Source organism: Cherax quadricarinatus, unplaced genomic scaffold (assembly GCF_038502225.1).
Source record: "Cherax quadricarinatus isolate ZL_2023a unplaced genomic scaffold, ASM3850222v1 Contig16, whole genome shotgun sequence".
Taxonomy (NCBI): Eukaryota; Metazoa; Arthropoda; class Malacostraca; order Decapoda; family Parastacidae; genus Cherax; species Cherax quadricarinatus.
In genome coordinates, this window is record NW_027195042.1 from 255,012 (window position 1) to 277,798 (window position 22,787).

Here is a 22,787-nt window from a genome sequence, read left to right on the forward strand (position 1 = left end):
AATCACGAGATTATGTAATTCACGAATGACAACATTACCCACATTTCTTGATGCTATGTGAGGCACTTCCAAAATAAGCTCAATAAGTGCGAATTTTAAAAATATATACATTTTTTTCAAAGTTTACAGCTCATAATTCATGAACTCATACAAAATATTTTGATCATTCATAAGTTTTGTTTTGTAGTTTTAGTTAAATATCTTCATTATGCAGCCCATACCCTTCCTGTGGGTGGTAATCAAAAGATTAGAAAGGTACAATGGGTCCAGGGACTGTACCTCAACATTACAGAGGTACAATGAACCAGGGTGGATGACAGGTTCATGAACCAAGATAGATGACTGGTGTTCATGAACCAAGGTGGATGGCTGGGGTTCATGAACCTGCAGCTTGGTCTGAGACCAGGCCTCGTGGTGGATCAGGGTCTGATCAACCAGGCTGTTACTGCTGACCGCATGCAAACTGATGTACGAACCACAGGTGGATGGCTGGGGTTCATGAAACATTATGCATCAGCAACCAGAATCTAGTGGTACAAAACATTCAATTTTTTTTACTTTATTACAGCTATACTAGGTTAAATCCTCCTAAGTTAACTATATAATACACTGTAAATACTTTTCAATATGCCCATAACAGCTGTCTGCCATTAAGTTTATTATATAGTAATTATTTTTATTATTTTAAGGGACTTACAAATTTGAAGAAGTTGTTTTGTCTCTTTTCAGGTGTTTTAGAACATAACCCAATTTTTTCTATTAAATATTCACTCCACCTTTCGCATTGTCACGAATTACTCGGATTTTTAGGAATATGACGATTATGACCATTACAAAAGGTTGAGGCCAACTGTGTATGTACATGTATGTATAAAGTAAGCCACAACATCCTGCTTCTTAAATTAGAACTTTATGGTATCAGAGGTCATGCTTTTTCATACTTAAAGTCCTGGAGTCTACCCGGAGGGTGTTCCAGGGGTCAATGCCCCCATGGCCCAGTCCATCACCAGGCCTCACGGTGGATTAGGACCTGATCAACCAGGCTCTTAATGATGGCTGTAAGCAAACCAATTTACGGACCACAGCCTGGCAGACACCATCAAGTCTCCATCAACAACACAATCTTGTTAAGTCAACCTAAGGATACCCCAGGACCATGTTTTTGAACCTCTGCTGTTTCAACTACATTAAATTCTCAACTAAATTCTTTACTTCAAAACTACTGTACATACATGCAAAACATACAATAATCTAAAGGTCCATATGATGCACAGCATTTTGCGTAAAAATTAGTCTAGTCCCAAAAATTTACATAGTTTAATTTTTATTTTAAAGGCCAAATACTGTGTATTAAAAGGAGCTTAAAGATACAAGTTATGAAATGTTCCGGGAATTAAAAAATAAATATTTTGTAATCGTCTAGTTATAAGAGGAACAGCAGCAATAATTTATGAAGTTAAAATACGAAGCAATACAATGCCACAAAAGTTCTCTGGTGCCAATTACTGAAGTTGCAAGTTCTCTAGTACCAGTGAACTATAGATATGTAGATATAAATCCAAATGTACACCTGCTAACCCTTTTGGGGCCTAGTTCCTAGGCCTTTTGTGTATCCATATGCTCTTGTGCTACCATCCACAGGATGGATATGGGGTGCACAATAAACTAGCCACTTCGATGGAAAAATGTAAAAATCTGATCAGTTAAGAACAAGGGTAATACACAGGAACAAGGAATCACAACTAGAAGTTAACTCGAGTCACAGGGATGTCAGGAAGTATTTCTTCAGTAATGGAGTTATCACGAAGTGGAACAATCTGGAAAGCGATGTAGTGGAGCGGGATCCATACATAGCTTTAAGAAGAGGTATGTACTATGTAGAATTCTTTGTAAAACAGCTATATCTGAAAGATGGGATTGCAGAATGATAATATATGAAAACAGGAAGAAAAAAGGGAGAAAGAAGAAGCACAGGAGAATGAATAATGAATGAAAATTGGTAGGCTAAGATAAGATTTGCTTGAATTTTTAACCTGGAGGGTTAGCCACCCAGGATAATACTGAGTAAGGAGGGTTAGCTACCCAAGATAATACTGGGTAAGAAGGGTTAGTCACCCAGGATAATACTGGATAAGGAGGGTTAGCTACCCAGGATAATACTGGATAAGGAGGGTTAGCCACCCAGGATAATACTGGGTAAGGAGGGTTAGCTGCCCAGGATAATACTGGATAAGGAGGGTTAGCCACCCAGGATAATACTGGATAAGGAGGGTTAGCCACCCAGGATAATACTGGATAGGAAGGGTTAGCCGACCAGGATAGACCAAGAAAGTCATTGGATCTATCTTATTTCCACTGTGGTCCTTCAATCTTGCTCCCCAAGATGTCACCCACACCAGTCACCTAACACACAGGTACCTACTTACTGCTAGGTGAACAGTGACAGCAGGTGTTAGTAGACTAACACCCAGGTACCTACTTACTGCTAGGTGAACAGTGACAACAGGTGTTAGTAGACTAACACCCAGGTACCTACTTACTGCTAGGTGAACAGGGTCAGCAAGTCAGCAACTACTAACACTCTTAACTCTTGAACCATCTTAGGAAAGGTACCAAAATTTCTGCACTGGAGCTTAAACTGTCTTTGGAAGAAGGGGCTTTTATTATTACTATTTTTATTTAGGGGGCTATGGGGCTGAGAGTATTTTTTCTGGGGTACCAGCACTGACATCAAGAATCCCAATGGAAATATGTCACTTGGACTTCTTTTAGGGGTTATCCATGAGGCCTGGTCACAGACCGGGCTGCAGGGGCGTTGACCCCTGGAACTCTCTCCAGGTAAACTCCAGGTATACATGAATGTTAAATCATGTATGATAATTGTACCTATGTGTACCTGTATGTAAGAAAACTTTATATCTTGAAAATAGTATAAAATACCAAGAGGCTGAGGGACTGACACCATCGAATACTATTTTTTTAAGGTTGATGGACTGATTACGTACATCATTTGCATTACACTACTACACCTGCTTAGTCTGCATTTGACTAAAGAAGCCTACTGTGTAGGCGAAATGCTTCAACAATAGCAGTACCCAACTGTTGCACATGTGTCTTAATCAAGGACCACAATGGAAATAAGTCATTGACTTCTTTGGGCTATTCTGGTAAGTAAGTTACACATATATCACTGTGTATGATAATTTGTGTAAGTGTATTTATGTATACCTGTGCCTGAATAAACTTTCTGACCTTAGAGAAGTGCTGCAAAGTCAGCACTTCTCTCAGTCAGTAAGTCAGCACTCCTTGCAGGAACTGACATCATTCAAGAAAGTGGAAGATGGGTCACTGTGTTTTTAATATAACTTTGATGAGCTGCGATAGTATTTTTACTCATGGAGCCTGGCCTATGGCTGGGCTTGTCTGGTGCTTGCCTGGTCAACCAGGCTGTTGCTGCTGGTGGCCTGCTGACCCACATATCCACTGCAGCCTGGCTGATCTGGCACCTGGTGAAGATACTGGTCCAGTTTTCTCTTGAAGACTTCTACACTTGTTCCAGTAGTGTTACTGATAACTTGAAGACTTCTACAGTTATTCCAGCAGTGTTTCTGCTATCTTGAAGACTTCTACACTTGTTCCAGCAGTGTTTTTGAAATCTTGACGACTTCTAGCAGTGTTTCTGATATCTTGAAGACTTCTACACTTGTTCCAGCAGTGTTTCTAATATCTTGAAGACTTCTACACTTGTTCCAGCAGTGTTTCTAATGTCTTGAAGACTTCTACACTTGTTCCAACAGTGTTTTTGATATCTTGAAGACTTCTACACTTGTTCCAGCAGTGTTTTTGATATCTTGACTTCTACACTTGTTCCAGCAGTGTTTTTGATATCTTGAAGACTTCTATGCTTGTTCCAGCAGTGTTTTTGATATCTTGAAGACTACTACACTTGTTCCAGCAGTGTTTTTGATATCTTGAAGACTTCTACATTTGTTCCAGCAGTGTTTCTAATGTTTTGAAGACTACTACACTTGTTCCAGCAGTGTTTTTTGATATCTTGAAGACTTCTACACTTGCTCCAGCAGTGTTTCTAATGTTTTGAAGACTACTACACTTGTTCCAGCAGTGTTTTTGATATCTTGAAGACTTCTACATTTGTTCCAACAGTGTTTTTGATATCTTGAAGACTTCTACACTTGCTCCAGCAGTGTTTCTAATGTTTTGAAGACTTCTACACTTGTTCCAGCAGTGTTTTTGATATCCTGAAGACTTCTACACTTGTTCCAGCAGTGTTTTTGATATCTTGAAGACTTCTATGCTTGTTCCAGCAGTGTTTTTGATATCTTGAAGACTACTACACTTGTTCCAGCAGTGTTTTTGATATCTTGAAGACTTCTACATTTGTTCCAGCAGTATTTCTAATGTTTTGAAGACTACTACACTTGTTCCAGCAGTGTTTTTTGATATCTTGAAGACTTCTACACTTGCTCCAGCAGTGTTTCTAATGTTTTGAAGACTACTACACTTGTTCCAGCAGTGTTTTTGATATCTTGAAGACTTCTACATTTGTTCCAACAGTGTTTTTGATATCTTGAAGACTTCTACACTTGCTCCAGCAGTGTTTCTAATGTTTTGAAGACTTCTACACTTGTTCTAGCAGTGTTTTTGATATCCTGAAGACTTCTACACTTGTTCCAGCAGTGTTTTTGATATCTTGAAGACTTCTATGCTTGTTCTAGCAGTGTTTTTGATATCTTGAAGACTTCTACACTTGTTCCAGCAGTGTTTTTGATATCTTGAAGACTTCTATGCTTGTTCCAGCAGCGTTTTTGATATCTTGAAGACTTCTACACTTGTTCCAGCAGTGTTTTTGATATCTTGAAGACTTCTACATTTGTTCCAGCAGTGTTTTTGATATCTTGAAGACTTCTACACTTGTTCCAGCAATGTTTCTAATATTTTGAAGACTTCTACACTTGTTCCAGCAGTGTTTCTGATATCTTGAAGACTTCTACACTTGTTCAAGCAGTGTTTCTGGTATCTTGAAGACTTCTAGCAGTGTTTCTGATATCTTGAAGACTTCTACACTTGTTCCAGCAGTGTTTTTGATATCTTGAAGACTTCTATGCTTGTTCCAGCAGTGTTTTTGATATCTTGAAGACTTCTACACTTGTTCCAGCAGTGTTTCTGATATCTTGAAGACTTCTACGCTTGTTCCAGCAGTGTTTTTGATATCTTGAAGACTTCTACACTTGTTCCAGCAGCGTTATTTGATATCTTGAAGACTTCTACACTTGTTCCAACAGTGTTTTTGATATCTTGCAGACTTCTATACTTGTTCCAGCAATGTTTCTAATATTTTGAAGACTTCTACACTTGTTACAGCAGTGTTTCTGATATCTTGAAGACTTCTACACTTGTTCCAGCAATGTTTCTGATATCTTGAAGACTTCTACACTTGTTCCAGCAGTGTTTCTGGTATCTTGAAGACTTCTAGAAGTGTTTCTGATATCTTGAAGACTTCTACACTTGTTCCAGCAATGTTTCTAATATCTTGAAGGCTTCTACACTTGTTCCAGCAGTGTTTCTAACATCTTTAAGACTTCTTTACTTGTTCCAGCAGTGTTTCTGATATCTTGAAGACTTCTACACTTGTTCTGGCAGTGTTTTTGATATCCTGAAGACTTCTAGCAGTGTTCTAGCAGTGTTTCTGATATCTTGAAGACTTCTACACTTGTTCCAGTAGTGTTTCTAATATCGTGAAGACTTCTACACTTGTTCCAGCAGCGATTCTGGTATCTTGAAGACTTCTAGCAGTGTTCTAGGAGTGTTTCTGATATCTTGAAGACTTCTATACTTGTTCCAGCAGTGTTTCTAATATCTTGAAGACTTCTACACTTGTTCCAGTAGTGTTTCTAATATCTTGAAGACTTCTACGCTTGTTTCAGCAGTGTTTCTGATATCTTGAAGATTTCTACACTTGTTCCAGCAGTGTTTTTGATATCTTGAAGACTTCTACACTTGTTCCAGCAGTGTTTCTGATATCCTGAAGACTTATACTTGATCCAGCAGTGTTTCTAATATCTTGAAGACGTCTATGCTTGTTCCTGCAGTGTTTCTGATACCTTGAAGACTTCTACACTTCCAGTAGTGTTTCTGATATCTTGAAGATTTCTACACTTGTTCCAGCAGTGTGTCTGATATCTTGAAGACTTCTACACTTGTTCCAGCAGTGTTTCTGATATCTTGAAGATTTCTGCACTTGTTCCAGCAGTGTTTCTGATATCTTGAGGACTTCTACACTTGTTCCAGCAGTGTTTCTAATATCTTGAAGACTTCTACACTTGTTCTAGCAGTGTTTCTGATATCTTGGGGACTATGCTTGTTCCAGCAGTGTTTCTGATATCTTGAAGACTTCTACGCTTGTTTCAGCAGTGTTTCTGATATCTTGAAGACTTTTACACTTGTTCCAGCAGTGTTTTTGATATCTTGAAGACTTCTACACTTGTTCCAGCAGTGTTTCTGATATCCTGAAGACTTATACTTGTTCTAGCAGTGTTTCTAATATCTTGAAGACGTCTACGCTTGTTCCAGCAGTGTTTCTGATACCCTGAAGACTTCTACACTTCCAGTAGTGTTTCTGATATCTTGAAGATTTTTGCACTTGTTCCAGCAGTGTTTCTGATATCTTGAAGACTTCTACACTTGTTCCAGCAGTGTTTCTGATATCTTGAAGATTTCTGCACTTGTTCCAGCAGTGTTTCTGATATCTTGAGGACTTCTACACTTGTTCAAGCAGTGTTTTTAATATCTTGAAGATTTCTGCACTTATTCCAGCAGTGTTTCTGATATCTTGAAGACTTCTACACGTGTTCCAGCAGTGTTTCTGATATCTTGAAGATTTCTGCACTTGTTCCAGCAGTGTTTCTGATATCTTGAGGACTTCTACACTTGTTCCAGCAGTGTTACTTATATCCTGAAGGCTTCTGCACTTGTTCCAGCAGTGTTTCTGGTATCTTGAAGACTTCTACACTTGTCCCAGCAGTGTTTCTGATATCTTGAAGACTTCTACACTTGTTCTAGCAGTGTTTTTGATATCTTGAAGACTTCTACACTTGTTCCAGCAGTGTTTCTGATATCTTGAAGATTTCTGCACTTGTTCCAGCAGTGTTTCTGATATCTTGAGGACTTCTACACTTGTTCCAGCAGTGTTTCTAATATCTTGAAGACTTCTACACTTGTTCTAGCAGTGTTTCTGATATCTTGAGGACTACACTTGTTCCAGCAGTGTTTCTGATATCTTGAAGACTTCTACGCTTGTTTCAGCAGTGTTTCTGATATCTTGAAGACTTTTACACTTGTTCCAGCAGTGTTTTTGATATCTTGAAGACTTCTACACTTGTTCCAGCAGTGTTTCTGATATCCTGAAGACTTATACTTGTTTCAGTAGTGTTTCTGATATCTTGAAGACTTTTACACTTGTTCCAGCAGTGTTTCTGATACCCTGAAAACTTCTACCCTTCCAGTAGTGTTTCTCATATCTTGAAGATTTTTGCACTTGTTCCAGCAGTGTTTCTGATATCTTGAAGACTTCTACACTTGTTCCAGCAGTGTTTCTGATATCTTGAAGATTTCTGCACTTGTTCCAGCAGTGTTTCTGATATCTTGAGGACTTCTACACTTGTTCCAGCAGTGTTACTTATATCCTGAAGGCTTCTGCACTTGTTCCAGCAGCGTTTCTGGTATCTTGAAGACTTCTACACTTGTCCCAGCAGTGTTTCTGATATCTTGAAGACTTCTACACTTGTTCTAGCAGTGTTTTTGATATCTTGAAGACTTCTACACTTGTTCCAGCAGTGTTTCTGACATCTTGAAGATTTCTGCACTTGTTCCAGCAGTGTTTCTGATATCTTGAAGACTTCTGCACTTGTTTCAGCAGTGTTACTGATATCTTCTGCTAAGATGTTGAACAGTCTTGGTCCACAGACGTTAATGCAGTGAACAATGCGTAACCACCTATGGACCACCTCCCTAGTTCAGCTATCAAAACTCTGGGGTACAGTTCCTGGACCCATTACGTACCTCTGTAATTTTTTCACTACCGCCCACAAGATGGGTATGGTGTGCATAATAAACATATTAAACTAACTGGGCCACCTCCCACAGCACCACCGGCTGAATGAAGCATATAAGGAAACAGAGAAAGTATTATAGGGTATTACAGGGCAGTGTTATAGGCTGAAATAGGGATTTAATAGGTAGTCAACACAATGCAGAGCATTGTTTGAGGTGGCTGACAGTATTAGAAGCGGAAATGGGGAGTTAATAGGTAGTTTAACATATAAAGTTTATAGGTAGAGCATCTGACAGTATTATAGACTGAAATAGGGAGTTAATAGAGAGTAAATAGGTAGTTATTGGGGAGTATAATACAAGACCGAGTGTTTTTTGACTTGTCTGATAGTTTTAGAAGCTGAAACAGAGGGTTAATAGATAGTTTAACATATAAAGTTTCAAGCTAGAGTATCTGACAGTATTATAGGGTGAAATAGGGGTTAAATAGGGAGTTAATAGGTAATATAAGAGGGTATAAGAGAGGGTGTCGCGCATGCTCGCCTCAGTCACCCATCAGAGCTTCAGGAGGGAGGTGCTGCTCCTTCTTATTCCCTGGATATTAAACCCACATTCTCACCCTGGATATTACCCACGTTTAGTGCTAGCCGTGTGTAGTGACCAGTGCTATGTGATATGTGTTTGTCTCCCGCCAAGGAGAGTGAAGAAAAGCCCCAGGATAAAAAATTGAAACTCTGGAATACGGTGAGAGGCGATTTTTTTTCCCATCTGTTTGGACAATCTTGAGTTTTTTGGGGGGTTTATTTTTCGTGGTTTATGTATGTAATGGGGGTTTATTTTGACGTATGCGGTGTGGTTTAGTGGTTTTATCCCCCTAGAAATGTGGCTTTTTAAAGGTTTAATGTTTTATGTAGTGTAAATTACTAGTGAACTTCAAGTCATTGACACTTTTTTTATGTTTATTCTGGTTTATTTTCATATTTTCTACTCTATTCTTCACCCCAAGAATAAATTATTGGGTAAACCGTGTTCTTAATGGTGGTTTTATAAACCATATGGTATCCTAGGTGATTAAACCCTAATGGAACTTGTCGCATTGTTTTGGGTTTATTCTGGCTCTTATATACGTGGTTTTTTTAATTCCTGGCAGACTGGGTTGTGGTTTTTTTCTTAAATATTGGTCAATCAGGCTGTTATTAGCGACCCTAATGGAAATAAATCACTGACTGGCCTTTTTCGGGGGGTTATTTTAAGCTCCATGACCCCTTGTGGGTTTAGCGCTTATGATTATAGTAAAAATGGGTTATACTGGGTAATTTGTTACTGTGTATAATTGTGTACCTGTGCCTAAATAAAATTACCTGCCTACCCAGAGGCCTTTTTTGGGGTTATTCTAGGTAATTTACACATGTTGAACTATATAATAATTGTACCTATGTGTATCTATATGCAAGTCAACTTTCTATGTTAAAAATGGTATAAAATACCAAGGCTGAGGGACTGACCCCCTTGAATACTATTTTTCCAAGGTTGATGGACTGATTACAACATTTTTACACCACTACACCTGCTGCCTCTGTATTTGACTGAAGAAGCCTACTGTGTGGGCTAAATGCTTCAATGATAGATTCCCAACTGTTGCAAGGACACCAATAATAATAATATATATTTCAACATGTAACAAGGTATACAGACCATAGCTGACATTAGTGACATACTATATAGAAAGCCCCTTCTTATGTAGAGCATTTCCTGCTAATTAGGTCAACTTTGTCCCAGGATGCGACCCACACCGGTCCACTAACACCCAGGTACCCATTTTACTGACGGGTGAACATGGACGGCTGGTGTAAGGAAACACGCAGTGTTTCTACCCTTGCTGGGAATTGAACCCGGTCACTCAGTGTGTGAAGCAAGAGTGTTGTCTACCAGGTCACAATAATTACCAATAGACCCCTGGCTGTCTTCAAGAGGGAGCTGGACAGATATCTGAAGTCAGTGCCGGATCAGCCGGGCTGTATACATGGAGGGGGTTATGGGGGTCAATGCCCATGAGGCCTGGTCTGTGACCAGGCCTCATGGTGGAACAGGGACTGATCAGCCAGGCCTGTTGGTCACAGCTGTGGTTCATACATTGGACTATGTGCAACCAGCAGTAATAGCCTAGTTGAGCAAGCCTTGATCCACCTGGAGGCCTGGTCATGGACCGGGCCATGGGGGCATTGATCCCCAGTATACCCTCCAGGTAGACGAGTCACTGACTTTCAGTTGCTGAATCGGCAAGTTATCCATGTGTTGGACGACTTGTTCAAATGTCGTCCAACAGAATTTAGGCTTAATTTAGATTAAGCTGTTAGACAAAGTCGTGACTATGATAATGATATACATAATACTAGCACAATGAATAAGAGTTTGCAATACTGGTATCTTTGACATATATAACTTGAGCCTACTCTGTAGGCAGAATGTCTCGGAAATGAGGATAACGATGTGTTACATATGACTTTTTCATAGGCAAGGACCCCAGTGGAAATAAGTAACTTGAATTTGAGGGTTATCCTAGGTAATTTACTCATGTTATAATGTATGATAATTTGAGTAACTGTATTTGTGTACCTCTACCTGAATAAACTTACTAGTGCCTTCCAAATACTACAGTGGATCCCCGGCTTACGATATTATTTCATTCCAGAAGTATGTTCAGGTCCCATTACTGAACGAATTTGTTCCCATAAGGAATATTGTGAATTAGATTAGTCCATTTCAGACCCCCAAACATACATGTACAAACGCACTTACATAAATACACTTACATAATTGGTCGCATTGGGAGCTGATCGTAAACCGGGGGTCCACTGGACTAAATTTATAAATGAGAGAATGTTTTGCCAGTAAGAATATATCAGTGACTTCTCCTGACAAACTGGCACCTTGATTGTAGGTGAGGGGACTGGTATTCATATACAGTGGACCCCCGCATAACGATCACCTCCGAATGCGACCAATTATGTAAGTGTATTTATGTAAGTGCATTTGTACGTGTATGTTTGGGGGTCTGAAATGGACTAATCTACTTCACAATATTCCTTATGGGAACAAATTCGGTCAGTACTGGCACCTGAACATACTTCTGGAGTGAAAAAATATCGTTAACCGGGGGTCCACTGTATAATAGTTACGTAGTTTATAAAACCAGATTACCTTCTATTTTGAGGTTCTGCAACCCTTACAGGTTAACATTTCCCTGTAACTAATAATCACTTATATTCGGAAACTATTTCAACCATAATAATATAAATTTATTTACTACAAGTACATGTATACATGGTATACAGTCCTAGCTGATATCAGTGACAGTTATATAGAAAGCCTGTTATGTAGAGCATTTTGGGCAAGTTAGGTCCTTGTCCCAGGATACAACCCACACCAGCCTACTAACTCCTAGGTACCCATTTCACTGATGGGTGAATATAGACAACCAGTGTAAAGAAACACGCCCAATGTTTCTATCCACACTGGAAATCAAGTGCAGACCCTTGCCATGTGAAGCGAGAACTTTAGTGATCAGGCCAAGGAGCACCACAATAATGTTCTGACTCCATATACAGTCTAAATAACCTAAACAATGGTTTTCTCTTAGTTAAATTTGGGAACTAGTATATAGGAAGATCATTTATCATGTTGATTGGTGCTTTATTTCCTTTGCTATTTATATATCGAATAGCCCTCAAGGGAGGTTCCTGTATTTCAGCATGATACAATGTTTGTTCAGAGATGGGTGACATTTAGATGTGCATGCAGAAAGCCCCTTAATATGCAGAGCATTTCTGGCAAACTTAAGCCTATCTTAAGACTAACAAGGCAATAATTGATTGCTTAGTATGTATATACATACAGTCTCTAAGTGGTTGTAACAATAATTTCAGAAATTACAGTGAACACTTTTATCAAGTTTAGTTTGCTGAACACTTTCAATGTACAGTGGACCCCCGGTTAACGAACTTTTTTCATTCCAGTAGTATGTTCAGGTGCCAGTACTGACCGAATTTTTTCCCATAAGGAATATTGTGAAGTAGATTAGTCCATTTCAGACCCCCAAACATACACGTACAAACGCACTTACATAAATACACTAACATAATTGGTCGCATTTGGAGGTGATCGTTAAGCGGGGGTCCACTGTATTTAATGGTTGTGAGGATTGCAGATAATGAGAATAAGACTATTTTTTTTATTGAAGGGCTTTTGATAAAAGAAATTAAGCTTGTCCTTCCCTTGGATTAATTCTAATATCCTCCCATTTCCCAGGTGCTGTATGACTTCTGGTTCAGTACTTTACCCTAAATATAAGGCATCCTATGGAAGGTTAGGGGGTCCTGCTTATTTAGGTTGTAAACATAAGGTATGTGGTTAATTGGTAGGGTCTTTGGTTTGCATCCGAGGGACTTGGGTTAATCCCTATGGCAGGAGATATTGTACATGTTCTGTTAGCATAGCAAATAAGTACCTGGGTTTTAATTTACTACACTGAAAGTGATACAGATGTTCCCAAGCCATCAGTCAGTTGAGGGAAGTCTCTAGTATTTTCAGTCTGGTGAAGAGTTCTTCGCTATATCAGTTTGGTACGATTATCAGGAAGCACCATACTAGTATAACCAAACATAATTTTTGTTTGATAACTGAGCTATTTCTTTACAAATATGAAGGCTTGCCACCTGGATAACAAGCAGAGTTTGGTGATTTGAAAAGTTGTAGACTTTACCAGACAATCTGTTGTCTCATCTTTGGGGATGACTGAAGGACTTCAGTAGAAATAAGTAACATTGCTTGTCTTGGGTTATTAACCCTCTGGGGGTAAATAAACTATCTTCCCATGTAACTATAAATAACTCCGCCTATAAGGGTACTTGGTAGGCAACGCTCTCGCCTCGCTGTTTCCGTGGTTTGACCCCTGGTAAGGGCAGAAACTGGATGTGTTTCCTTACACCTACTTTCCTCATTCACCTAGCAAACAAATAGGTACCTGGATGTTAGTCGATTGGTGTGGGTCGCATCCTGGAGGACAAGCGTGAGGGCTCCAATATAAATAAGTCCCTCAATGATGCCTTCTGGGGTTAAAAATTCGAACATCTTATCTTAATGTACAGTGGTCCCTCAATTATTGTCCATAATCCGTTCCTGGAAGTGGGACTATTATCGAAATAGACGATTTTTGAATCGATTTTCCCCATAAGAAATAATGTAAATACAGTTAATCCATTCCTGACACCCAGAAGTATTAAAACAAAAATTTTTTTTTACATGAAATATAGATGTAGTACATAAACAATACAATGGCACATGATGAATGAAACATTAACAGCATAACACTTACCTTTATTGGTGATTCTTCTTAGTGTATGGAAGACTGGAGGAGGAGGGACATTGAATTACTGTTTGGAAGGGGAATCCCCTTCCATCAACACCTCAGGTACCAAGTGCTTTTCTGGGGTTACTTCTCTTCTCTGTTTCTTAATACCACTAGGACCAGCTTGAGTCACTGGAGTCCTGTCTTGCAATGGAAATGAATGGTATAAAATACCGACACAATGGAAATATAAACACATATGCAGTATCTACCTCCACGACCATCAAGGACATTACCAGTAATAGACAGGACAAGCTTCCATCCTCTGCAGGGGTATACATAATCCCTTGTAATGACTGCAGCAAATTATACGTGGGCGAAACATCAAGAGGCCTCCAAACACGTATTTCAGAACACCAATACACAAGCAGGTCTGACAATACAAGGAATGCCTGTGTACAACACCGCAATTCACACAACCATTTAATTAACTACAGAAACTCAAGACTTATCACCAGAGAAGACAACACCCAATACCGAAGAATCCTGGAATCATCTCTTATCTCTATAACCAACAGTTTCAACCAGAACAATGGCTTCTACAACATAGCTAAACCACTTGCCAAGAAACTTCTTCATTGCTATCCCACATAAGAACATAGGAATGGAAGAACACTGCAGAAGGTCTGCTCACAAACTTATCCAATCTCCCTTACAAGCTACCCAAGATTCTAGACTCTATAACCCCACTCAGTAGATCATCAGATGCAGCATTCTCCACCTGACCTCAACATTCTGAACCTGACTATAAATACTCCCATACCTTCCACCTCGGGTAGATCTGTTTGTGACTTGAAAAAGCCCACTGTGTGGGCGAAACGTTGTCAATAAAGGATCACATTAAACTGCATATGTGTTTATATTTGCTGTCTTGCAAAAAAACTGTCCAGAGAGCTCTGTTTCTGGTGTCTCTTTAAAACTTCCCTAAAATGGGCCAAGACTCTGTCACTGTACAAGTTGCTGATATGGCCTGCAACATCCTCCTCAGGGTGATGTTTCTCCATAAATCTTTCCATCCTACCCCACATTTCAAAAATCTCCTTAATTTCTGAAGAAGGCACCTTCTTCCATCTCTCTTCCTCCTCCTCTGCAGCAAGATTCTGAGCTGCAATCTGTTGCTCCTCCTGCTGAAGCTCTTGCAGCTTCTCAGTGGTTAGCTCTTCGTTGTGGTCCTCCAACAACTCTTCCACATCCTCCAAACTCACATCCAACCCCATGGAACTTCCCAGTGTGACAATAGAGTTCACAACAGACATAGGCTCATCAGGGGCCACCTCAAACCCTTCAAAATCGCTCTTGTGGACACAATCTGGCCACAATTTTCTCCAAGCAGAGTTCAAAGTCCTGGTAGTCACTCCCTCCCAAGCCTTACCTATAAGGCTTATGCAATGGAGAGTACTGAAGTGTTCTTCCCAAAAATCTCTTGGGGTCAAGTGAGTGTCTGAGGTCACATTAAAGCACTGTTCAAACATTGCTTTGGTGTAGAGTTTTTTAAAGTTTGAAATGACCTGCTGGTCCATGGGCTGAAGGAGAGGAGTAGTATTCGGGGGCAAGAACTTTACTGTGATAACCCAAACTCCTTCAGAATTAGGTCATCCAAGTTTGGAGGATGAGCAGGTGCATTGTCCATTACTAGGAGGCACTTGAGAACCAATTTCTTTTCCAGGAGGTAATTCTTCACAATAGGGCCAAACACTTCATTGAACCACTCGACGAAAATGTCCCTTGTGACCCATGCCTTACTATTAGATCTCCAAAACACACAATTTACTCTTCATAACATTGTTTTTCTTGAACACACTGGGATTTTCAGAATGGTACACTAGTAACGGCTTCACTTTGAAATCCCCACTAGCATTAGCACAGAACATGAGCGTCAGCCTGTCTTTCATAGGCTTGTGTCCTGGCAGTGCCTTTTCTTCCTGAGTAATGTAGGTCCTCTTTGGCATTTTCTTCCAAGAGAAGCCTGTTTCATCACAATTGAACACTTCAGGTTTCAGTCCTTCAGCCTCTTTGTACTCCTTGAATTCCTGCACATATTTTTCAGCCACTTTTTGGTCCGAACTGGCAGCCTCACCATGCCTTATCACACTGTGTATGCCAGTACGCTTCTTAAATCTCTCAAACCAGCCTTTGCTGGCCTTAAATTCACTCACATCACTAGTTTACCTGGAGTTTACCTGGAGAGAGTTCCGGGGGTCAACGCCCCCGCGGCCCGGTCTGTGACCAGGCCTCCTGGTGGATCAGAGCCTGATCAACCAGGCTGTTGCTGCTGGCTGCACGCAAACCAACGTACGAGCCACAGCCCGGCTGGTCAGGAACCGACTTTAGGTGCTTGTCCAGTCCCAGCTTGAAGACTGCCAGGGGTCTGTTGGTAATCCCCCTTATGTATGCTGGGAGGCAGTTGAACAGTCTCGGGCCCCTGACACTTATTGTATGGTCTCTTAACGTGCTAGTGACACCCCTGCTTTTCATTGGGGGGATGTTGCATCGTCTGCCAAGTCTTTTGCTTTTGTAGTGAGTGATTTTCGTGTGCAAGTTGGGTACTAGTCCCTCTAGGATTTTCCAGGTGTATATAATCATGTATCTCTCCCGCCTGCATTCCAGGGAATACAGGTTCAGGAACCTCAAGCGCTCCCAGTAATTGCAGGCAATTTCTTTACCAAATCGTCATGCAACTGCCTAGCCTTTTCACAAATAAGCGACGTCGTAAGACTGTCTCCTGCTAATTGCTTCTCGTTTATCCACACCAGTAATAACTTCTCAACATCTTCAAGTACTGGTGATCTCATTTTTGTCAGCATATTTACCCCCTTTGCAACAACAGCTTCCTTGATTTCCTTTTTTTTGGCTATGATGGAAAATATGGTTGTACGGGATTTGTTATACATCCTGGCCAGTTCGCCCACACGTACACCGCTTTCATATTGTTCATTGATGTTTTTCTTAAATTCAATCGTATTTCTCACCTTCTTTACCAAAGGCTTGGCACTAGGAGCTTTCTTTGGAGCCATGGTAGCTTATTTAGCACTTGCAAGCACTAAAATGAATTGAATATTATGAAATAGTATTTCGTATGAACACGTGAGGGGACTGTCGCTCACTGATAAACAATGGCACACTGGCTGGGAAGGGAGGCCGAGGCGGCTCAGAGCATGAGTACGCGTCCAGGACGAAAGACGATTAGCGAGTTAACGGACCATTTGCAAGCCAATGTTTAGACGAAATAACGGGACTACAGTGGACCCCCGGTTTACAATCAGCTCCCAATGCGACCAATTATGCAAGTGTATTTATGTAAGTGTGTTTGTATGTGGATGTTTGGGGGTCTGAAATGGACTAATCTAATTCACAATATTCCTTATGGGAACAAATTCGGTCAGTACTGGCACCTGAACATACTTCTGGAATGAAATAGTATCGTAAACCGGGGGTCCACTGTATTTCCGAAATGGACGACTTTCAGGCCAGACGATTATTGAGGGACCACTGTACTTAATGCAGCCAATGGAGAATAAGTTTATAAAAGCACCTTCCATATTTAAACTTAAGCTTATCATTTTTGGATGTAGGCTAAAACAGTATACTGTTCATCCTTTGTAATCTTTTGACTACCACCCACAAGGTAGGTATGGGGTACATAATAGAGATATGAAAATAAAACACTGTTCACGCTTTACAATTGATGCATTGCTCGAAGCAAGGTATACTTCCTTAGGTTCTCTATTACATCTGTGTAATGTTCTATTGATATGCCTACAGCATCTGTGCCCTCTGCACCATAGCACAAATTTGTATGGTCATTAATGACATTCGTGGATTTCTTGGATAATGGTCATCTTGCTTACTTGACGAGGAAAATTGTTTGAGGTGGCAAGTAGAGTACCAGCACTGAAGGATATCATAGTTTGGATGGTCACTTGAACTGTCTGTGATGCTGGAAAGACTGCTAGAGAACAAACAAGTAGGTTAAGTAAGCTTTACAAAGAAACAGGTTACATACCTTAGTCATATGATGACCCATCGCTGGAACTTTTGTTCACATAGCCAAGACTATCCTCTGGCTTGCTGGTCCACCCCTATAAAAAATAAAGCATTTAATGTTGCAATGAGTGATGAATAGTTTTCTTTGGCCCACCCCTATCTTAAAAAGACATGTACCATCTTACAAAAGGATGTCTTTTTAAGAAATTTCTCCTTTTATAAAGTGCCTGACAATGCCTTAGTAGATGAAACAATGTAACAATCTTTGGTTGCTGCCTTTTTTTTTCCCCCCATCTCCCCCCTTTCCTCAATTGTCGCCTTAGTTTTTCTTCATTTCTGGCCATTTTCTCACTATTGTTAATCTGTTAGGTGTACAGACAGGCCCCACTTTATAGCACTTCGCTTTACAGCGTTTTGCTAATACAGCAGTTTTCAGTTATACCTATTCTTCATTTATTCAGACTTCCTGCATTAAATATATTCACCACTCGCTATAAGCTAAGAATGAAAATATTTTAAGATAAGTAATGTGTGTACTGTATATACATTTCTTAGACCTAGCTATATTGCTCACTTAATATGATAGTGTAAACATGTTATCAGGCTTTTACATATGAAAACAGGCCATGATTCACTTTACAGTGGTTTTTGTTTTACAGAAGTAGCCCCGAGCCCAGCCTGCTGTATAAGCAGGGCCTCCTGTACTAATATTAATCATACCATTCTTGTTTTGGGTAAGCTACGTACAAAAAAAATTACAGTACATTAAATAACTTGAAGTATTCCGAACTAAATCGTATTTAACATTTGATACAGACATTCAAGGTGGCCATTTTCATTTTTACTTAATCACTAATTTTTGTCAGGATATATAATAATTCCATTATGGTACCAGTTACTGTACTATTTGTAGAAATACAGTATACACAGAAATATGCATAAATGACATACAGCCTCTCCTCACTTAATGACAGAGTTCCGTTCCGTTCCTAAGCCCATTGCTAATTGGGGAATGTACTATAATGGTAGTGGGTTTGTCAACCATCTTTGATAATGTTTTAATGTCATCTTTGCACCATATATAACATTTCTGGTATATTTTTAAATGTTTATACAGTAGTGACTGTATATTGTAATACACAGAATAGAGGAAATTAGCTCTAATGTACATTATTTGGGTATGAATGCCGGTCAGAGAGCCCATTGTAAGTCTGAGTCGTCGGTAAACGAGTACGTCACTATATTGTACAGTGGACCCCCGCTTAACGATCACCTCCAAATGCGACCAATTATGTAAGTATATTTATGTAAGTGCGTTTGTACGTGTATGTTTGGGGGTCTGAAATGGACTAATCTACTTCACAATATTCCTTATGGGAACAAATTCAGTCAGTACTGGCACCTGAACATACTTCTGGAATGAAAAAATATTGTTATCCGGGGGTCCACTGTATATTGGTAATCTAAAAGCTTGTATTTTAAGCTTTCAATATTCCAATGGGGTCAGAGCTCTCTAATAAATAAACTTATGGTTCACAGCATATATTTAAATTATAAAAATTTCACCTTGCACATTGCCTACTCAGTAATAATTGAATACATATAAATTAAATTTCTGTAAAGCCTATGGACACAAATTTCATATTAACTTTTGCTGTTGCTCATGTTGCAGCCTTGTAAAGATAGTTACTTTCAGCATGATACAATGTTTGTACAAAGATGAATTACATTTAGGTGTGTATGTCGAAAGCCCCTTAATATGCAGAGCATTTCGGGCAATCTTAAGACTAACTTAAGATTAATAAGGCAGTGACAAATGGTTTTACTTATACAATCTCTTGGGTGATTGTAAAGCTATATTAATGATGGTTGTCATTGCCTGGCTCTGCACATTGGGTATTAAAAAGTTTGCTTCCATTAGTACCATGTTCATTTTGGTTCTCAAATCTGTAACATTTGCAGCAAGACAGTCCTGATGTAAAATACATTGCTAGCAGTGGCATATAGTGGAAAAAATATTGTGTAAGCAATGTCCCCTAGCTTGATTGCTAGTGCACTCGGCTCTTGCACCAAGGTCCGGAGGTCAATCCCCTGGTACGGGTGGAAATATTAGGACGTGTTTCCATAAGACACCTGCTGTCTGTTCAACCATCAGTAAAATAGGTGCTTGGATGTTAGTCTACTGGTGAGGATCACATCTTGGAGACAAAATTTACCTAATTTACCCAAAATGCTCTGCATAACAAGGGGCTTTCTATGTAGTATTATGTCATAGATGTCAGCTAGGTCTGTATAGACTCAAGAACTTGCAGCGAGTCTTAAAACTAAAAATCAACACATTAGCCACTTGGTCAGCTGGCTACAATAAGATTCATCCAACTAGGTATATTTATACACCATAGGAAGTTAGCATAGGCACCACTGTGACCACAAATATGCTCCAGTTTCCTGAATTGAGCCTGAATACCTTCCATCCCATCCCCTATGAGTGGTGTATAAGCCCTACAGGTTTAGTGCTCCCTCATAATGATAATGTATAGTAGGTGCCCCTTTTAAGAACAAAAAGGCACAATACTCTGACTGAAACAATATACAGATAACCTGCATATAGGTGAGGGAAGCGTATGTCCAAGTCGGACTGAAACGCCATCACAAGGTAGTCTCTCCTGTGTGTAGGTTGTGTATGAGGTCTCTTGATGCAGTAAATGCATTCCAGGTCTGTGCCAGCTGTACTAATGGAAGTCAAGCCAGCAATACTCCATTTTGCATAAAATCTATCAATGCCTTCTGTTAACTGCACAAAGTGCATGTGGAGAATGTGACAGTATACATAAAATTAACAGAAATGGGACATTACACAAGTGAAATTGCATAAAGCAAACCTTCATAAACGTTGGGAAACTTGTATATGAATTTGTGGTTGCCATGCATTAGTAACTAACTTTGAGCACAGATACACATTAATACAATTATCATGCATGTGTAAATTACCTAAGATAAGTCGGACTTATTTCCATTGGGATCCTTGTAATATCCTAGGGTTGTTCTGAATGTTTCCTGAACACTACTGTTATTTCTTTGAAAATTATTGGATGAACTATATACGTATGATAAATGGACTTTTTTTTTTTCTAACAGGTGTGAATGGTTAGCGTAATGAGTGTGAGGGACAATGGGGGTGAGACAGTCACTCCCACAATGGAAACTGCATCAACAGTGGCAGGAATGACAGGCTCCTCCCAGCCTGACACCACCAGCCTCCCTACTGCCTTGACCCCCAAGGCAGTAGACCCCACTGAGAACCTTCTCTTTCTACAGACCACTGCTGCCCAGGCAATAGCTGGAGCCTTTGTATGGGCAGCACTTCTCATCACCTGCCATCAGGTAGGTTACATTTCCAGTTGCTGTAATTCAGTGTAATTCCATCTACATGTTAAAGGAAGGTTGTTAACCTTATAATTTAGGCATGTTTGAAGATTTCTGAGGACTGTTGTCCCATTTCCAGGACAACAGTCTTGCTAGTTTTAGTACTGGCTTAACATTACTTTGAGTCATAAGTTTTGAATGCATTGAAGCTGTAACTTTCCAAACAGTTTCTGAGTAAAGCCAGGAAGATTTTAACCAGATCTCTACAAGGAAACAAATTTAATTATCTGCTTTCTGCAAATCCCCAACAAGCAATCTTGTATGATTTACCCAAAATTCACAAACCCAATTTACTGTTGGGCCCTATCACCATGGGTATAGGTAGTGCTCTATGCCAGTTAGCTGGCATACTTATTAAAAGCACAATAAGGCCATCCCACTTTCATCATTCAGAGGATTTGATATACAGCCTTGAAGGCATTAACATGAATAATAAGAGACTAGCAAGCATAGACATGGTTTCACTTTTCACATCACCAAATCATTATTTTTTTATGTAACAATGATACTTAAACTTGGGGTTCAACATAGCCACTTTTGTTTCATTGATCTCAAGAGAAGCATAAGATTCAGTTTGTGTTTCTGTGGTACTAAACAAATTTGATTTGGCAGTTGGATCTCTTGTTAGGTGCTGTATTGGCCAAGCTTAACTTGGAGCACATGGTAAAGCAGTCTGGAGTTGGTCATTCCTGGAACATTACTTGGTTTGGATATGTGCAGTGTCTGCTTCCAAATTGTTTAGTCTTCTAAACTTAGATCATTTAAACCAGATTGAACTACAAGTTCAATTTACTTAAGAAGCGGATGATTCACTACCTTTCTTGGATATTCACCTCAAAACAGGTTGAGCAGTTAGTGTACAGGAAGCTCACTAATAGGATGACTTCAGCCATTACTCGCATAAACTGCATATCAAGAAGGGCTTGAGTGGTTTGGTCAAGATTTATTTTCACATGATACAATGTACAATGATGGATGGCATGTGGTTTGTGCATGCAGGTGCTCAGAATTTGCAGTAAGAACTTTTCAAAATAGAACAAGACTACATTTGAAAGTACTTTTAAGTGTCCTTGTTCCCCACTATTCATTTATGAACAAAAAGCTGATACAACACATAACAGAACCACTGCCTAGGAAGTAGTTATGGCATGCCCACGGGAACCACTGAAAATCCATCAGATGTGGTAAATCATCACAAAAACCATCAGTGACTTCACAAGGCCTCCCATTATAAGCTATACCTCACCTTTGACGAGTTCCAAGGGTCTTTTTTACTCCCGGAGCCTAGCCATGGGCCAGGCTCATCTGGTGCTAGCTGAAATCAAAGGATGTAGTTTACAATATGCCATTTGGAGGGTGTGATCACCTTTACATCAGGGAAACTGCCATGAGTCTATCAAAATTTCAAATATGAATATGCCTGAAGATTTGACATGCAATGCTTGTATTTAGCAATGTGACACTTGCATGTCATCTCATGGGGTGGGATAAAATACAGATGCCTTGAATCCTCTTCTACTGAACTTGATAGCACAAGCAAAATAGTGGTAAGTTTATTTTACACCCATAGGTCACATTTATATTAGAACAAACTTGGTGTAGGCTGGTAGGCTTGTTGCTTTGTTTCCCTGCTTCTCAGACCTCTTCTAATTTGTACCTGACTGCTTAATCTGGATCGACTAGAGATATATTCTTCTGATTTTGTACTTTTTTTTTTTAATTCGCCGGTATTCTACCGGCCCGGGTCTTTTCCAAGGAGTGGTGACCCAGCCTTGGCTCCCTATCTGGGGAATGTCTCGAGACGTAAGTCTCCCATGGGAGGAGGCACAAGTACCCCCTCATCTTTGGGACCAACTGTCCCCAGGCCTAGCCACATTCTCCGCCCTCACAGGGAGAAGCT

The 22,787-nt window shown here is 39.8% G+C and overlaps 1 protein-coding gene across 2 annotated transcripts in view; it reads left to right on the forward strand.

Moving 5' to 3' along the window:
- Window positions 1-8,614: 8,614 nt before the first annotated feature.
- Tmep (Transmembrane endosomal protein) overlaps window positions 8,615-22,787 on the forward strand; it is a 113,000-nt gene continuing 98,827 nt past the window's right edge. For both annotated transcript variants that reach the window (XM_070079784.1, XM_070079785.1), the window contains exons 1-2: window positions 8,615-8,814; window positions 20,600-20,845. In XM_070079784.1, coding sequence (XP_069935885.1) covers window positions 20,606-20,845 — 240 coding nt within the window. In that variant the 5' untranslated portion in view covers window positions 8,615-8,814; window positions 20,600-20,605. The remainder of the gene's footprint in view (window positions 8,815-20,599; window positions 20,846-22,787) is intronic.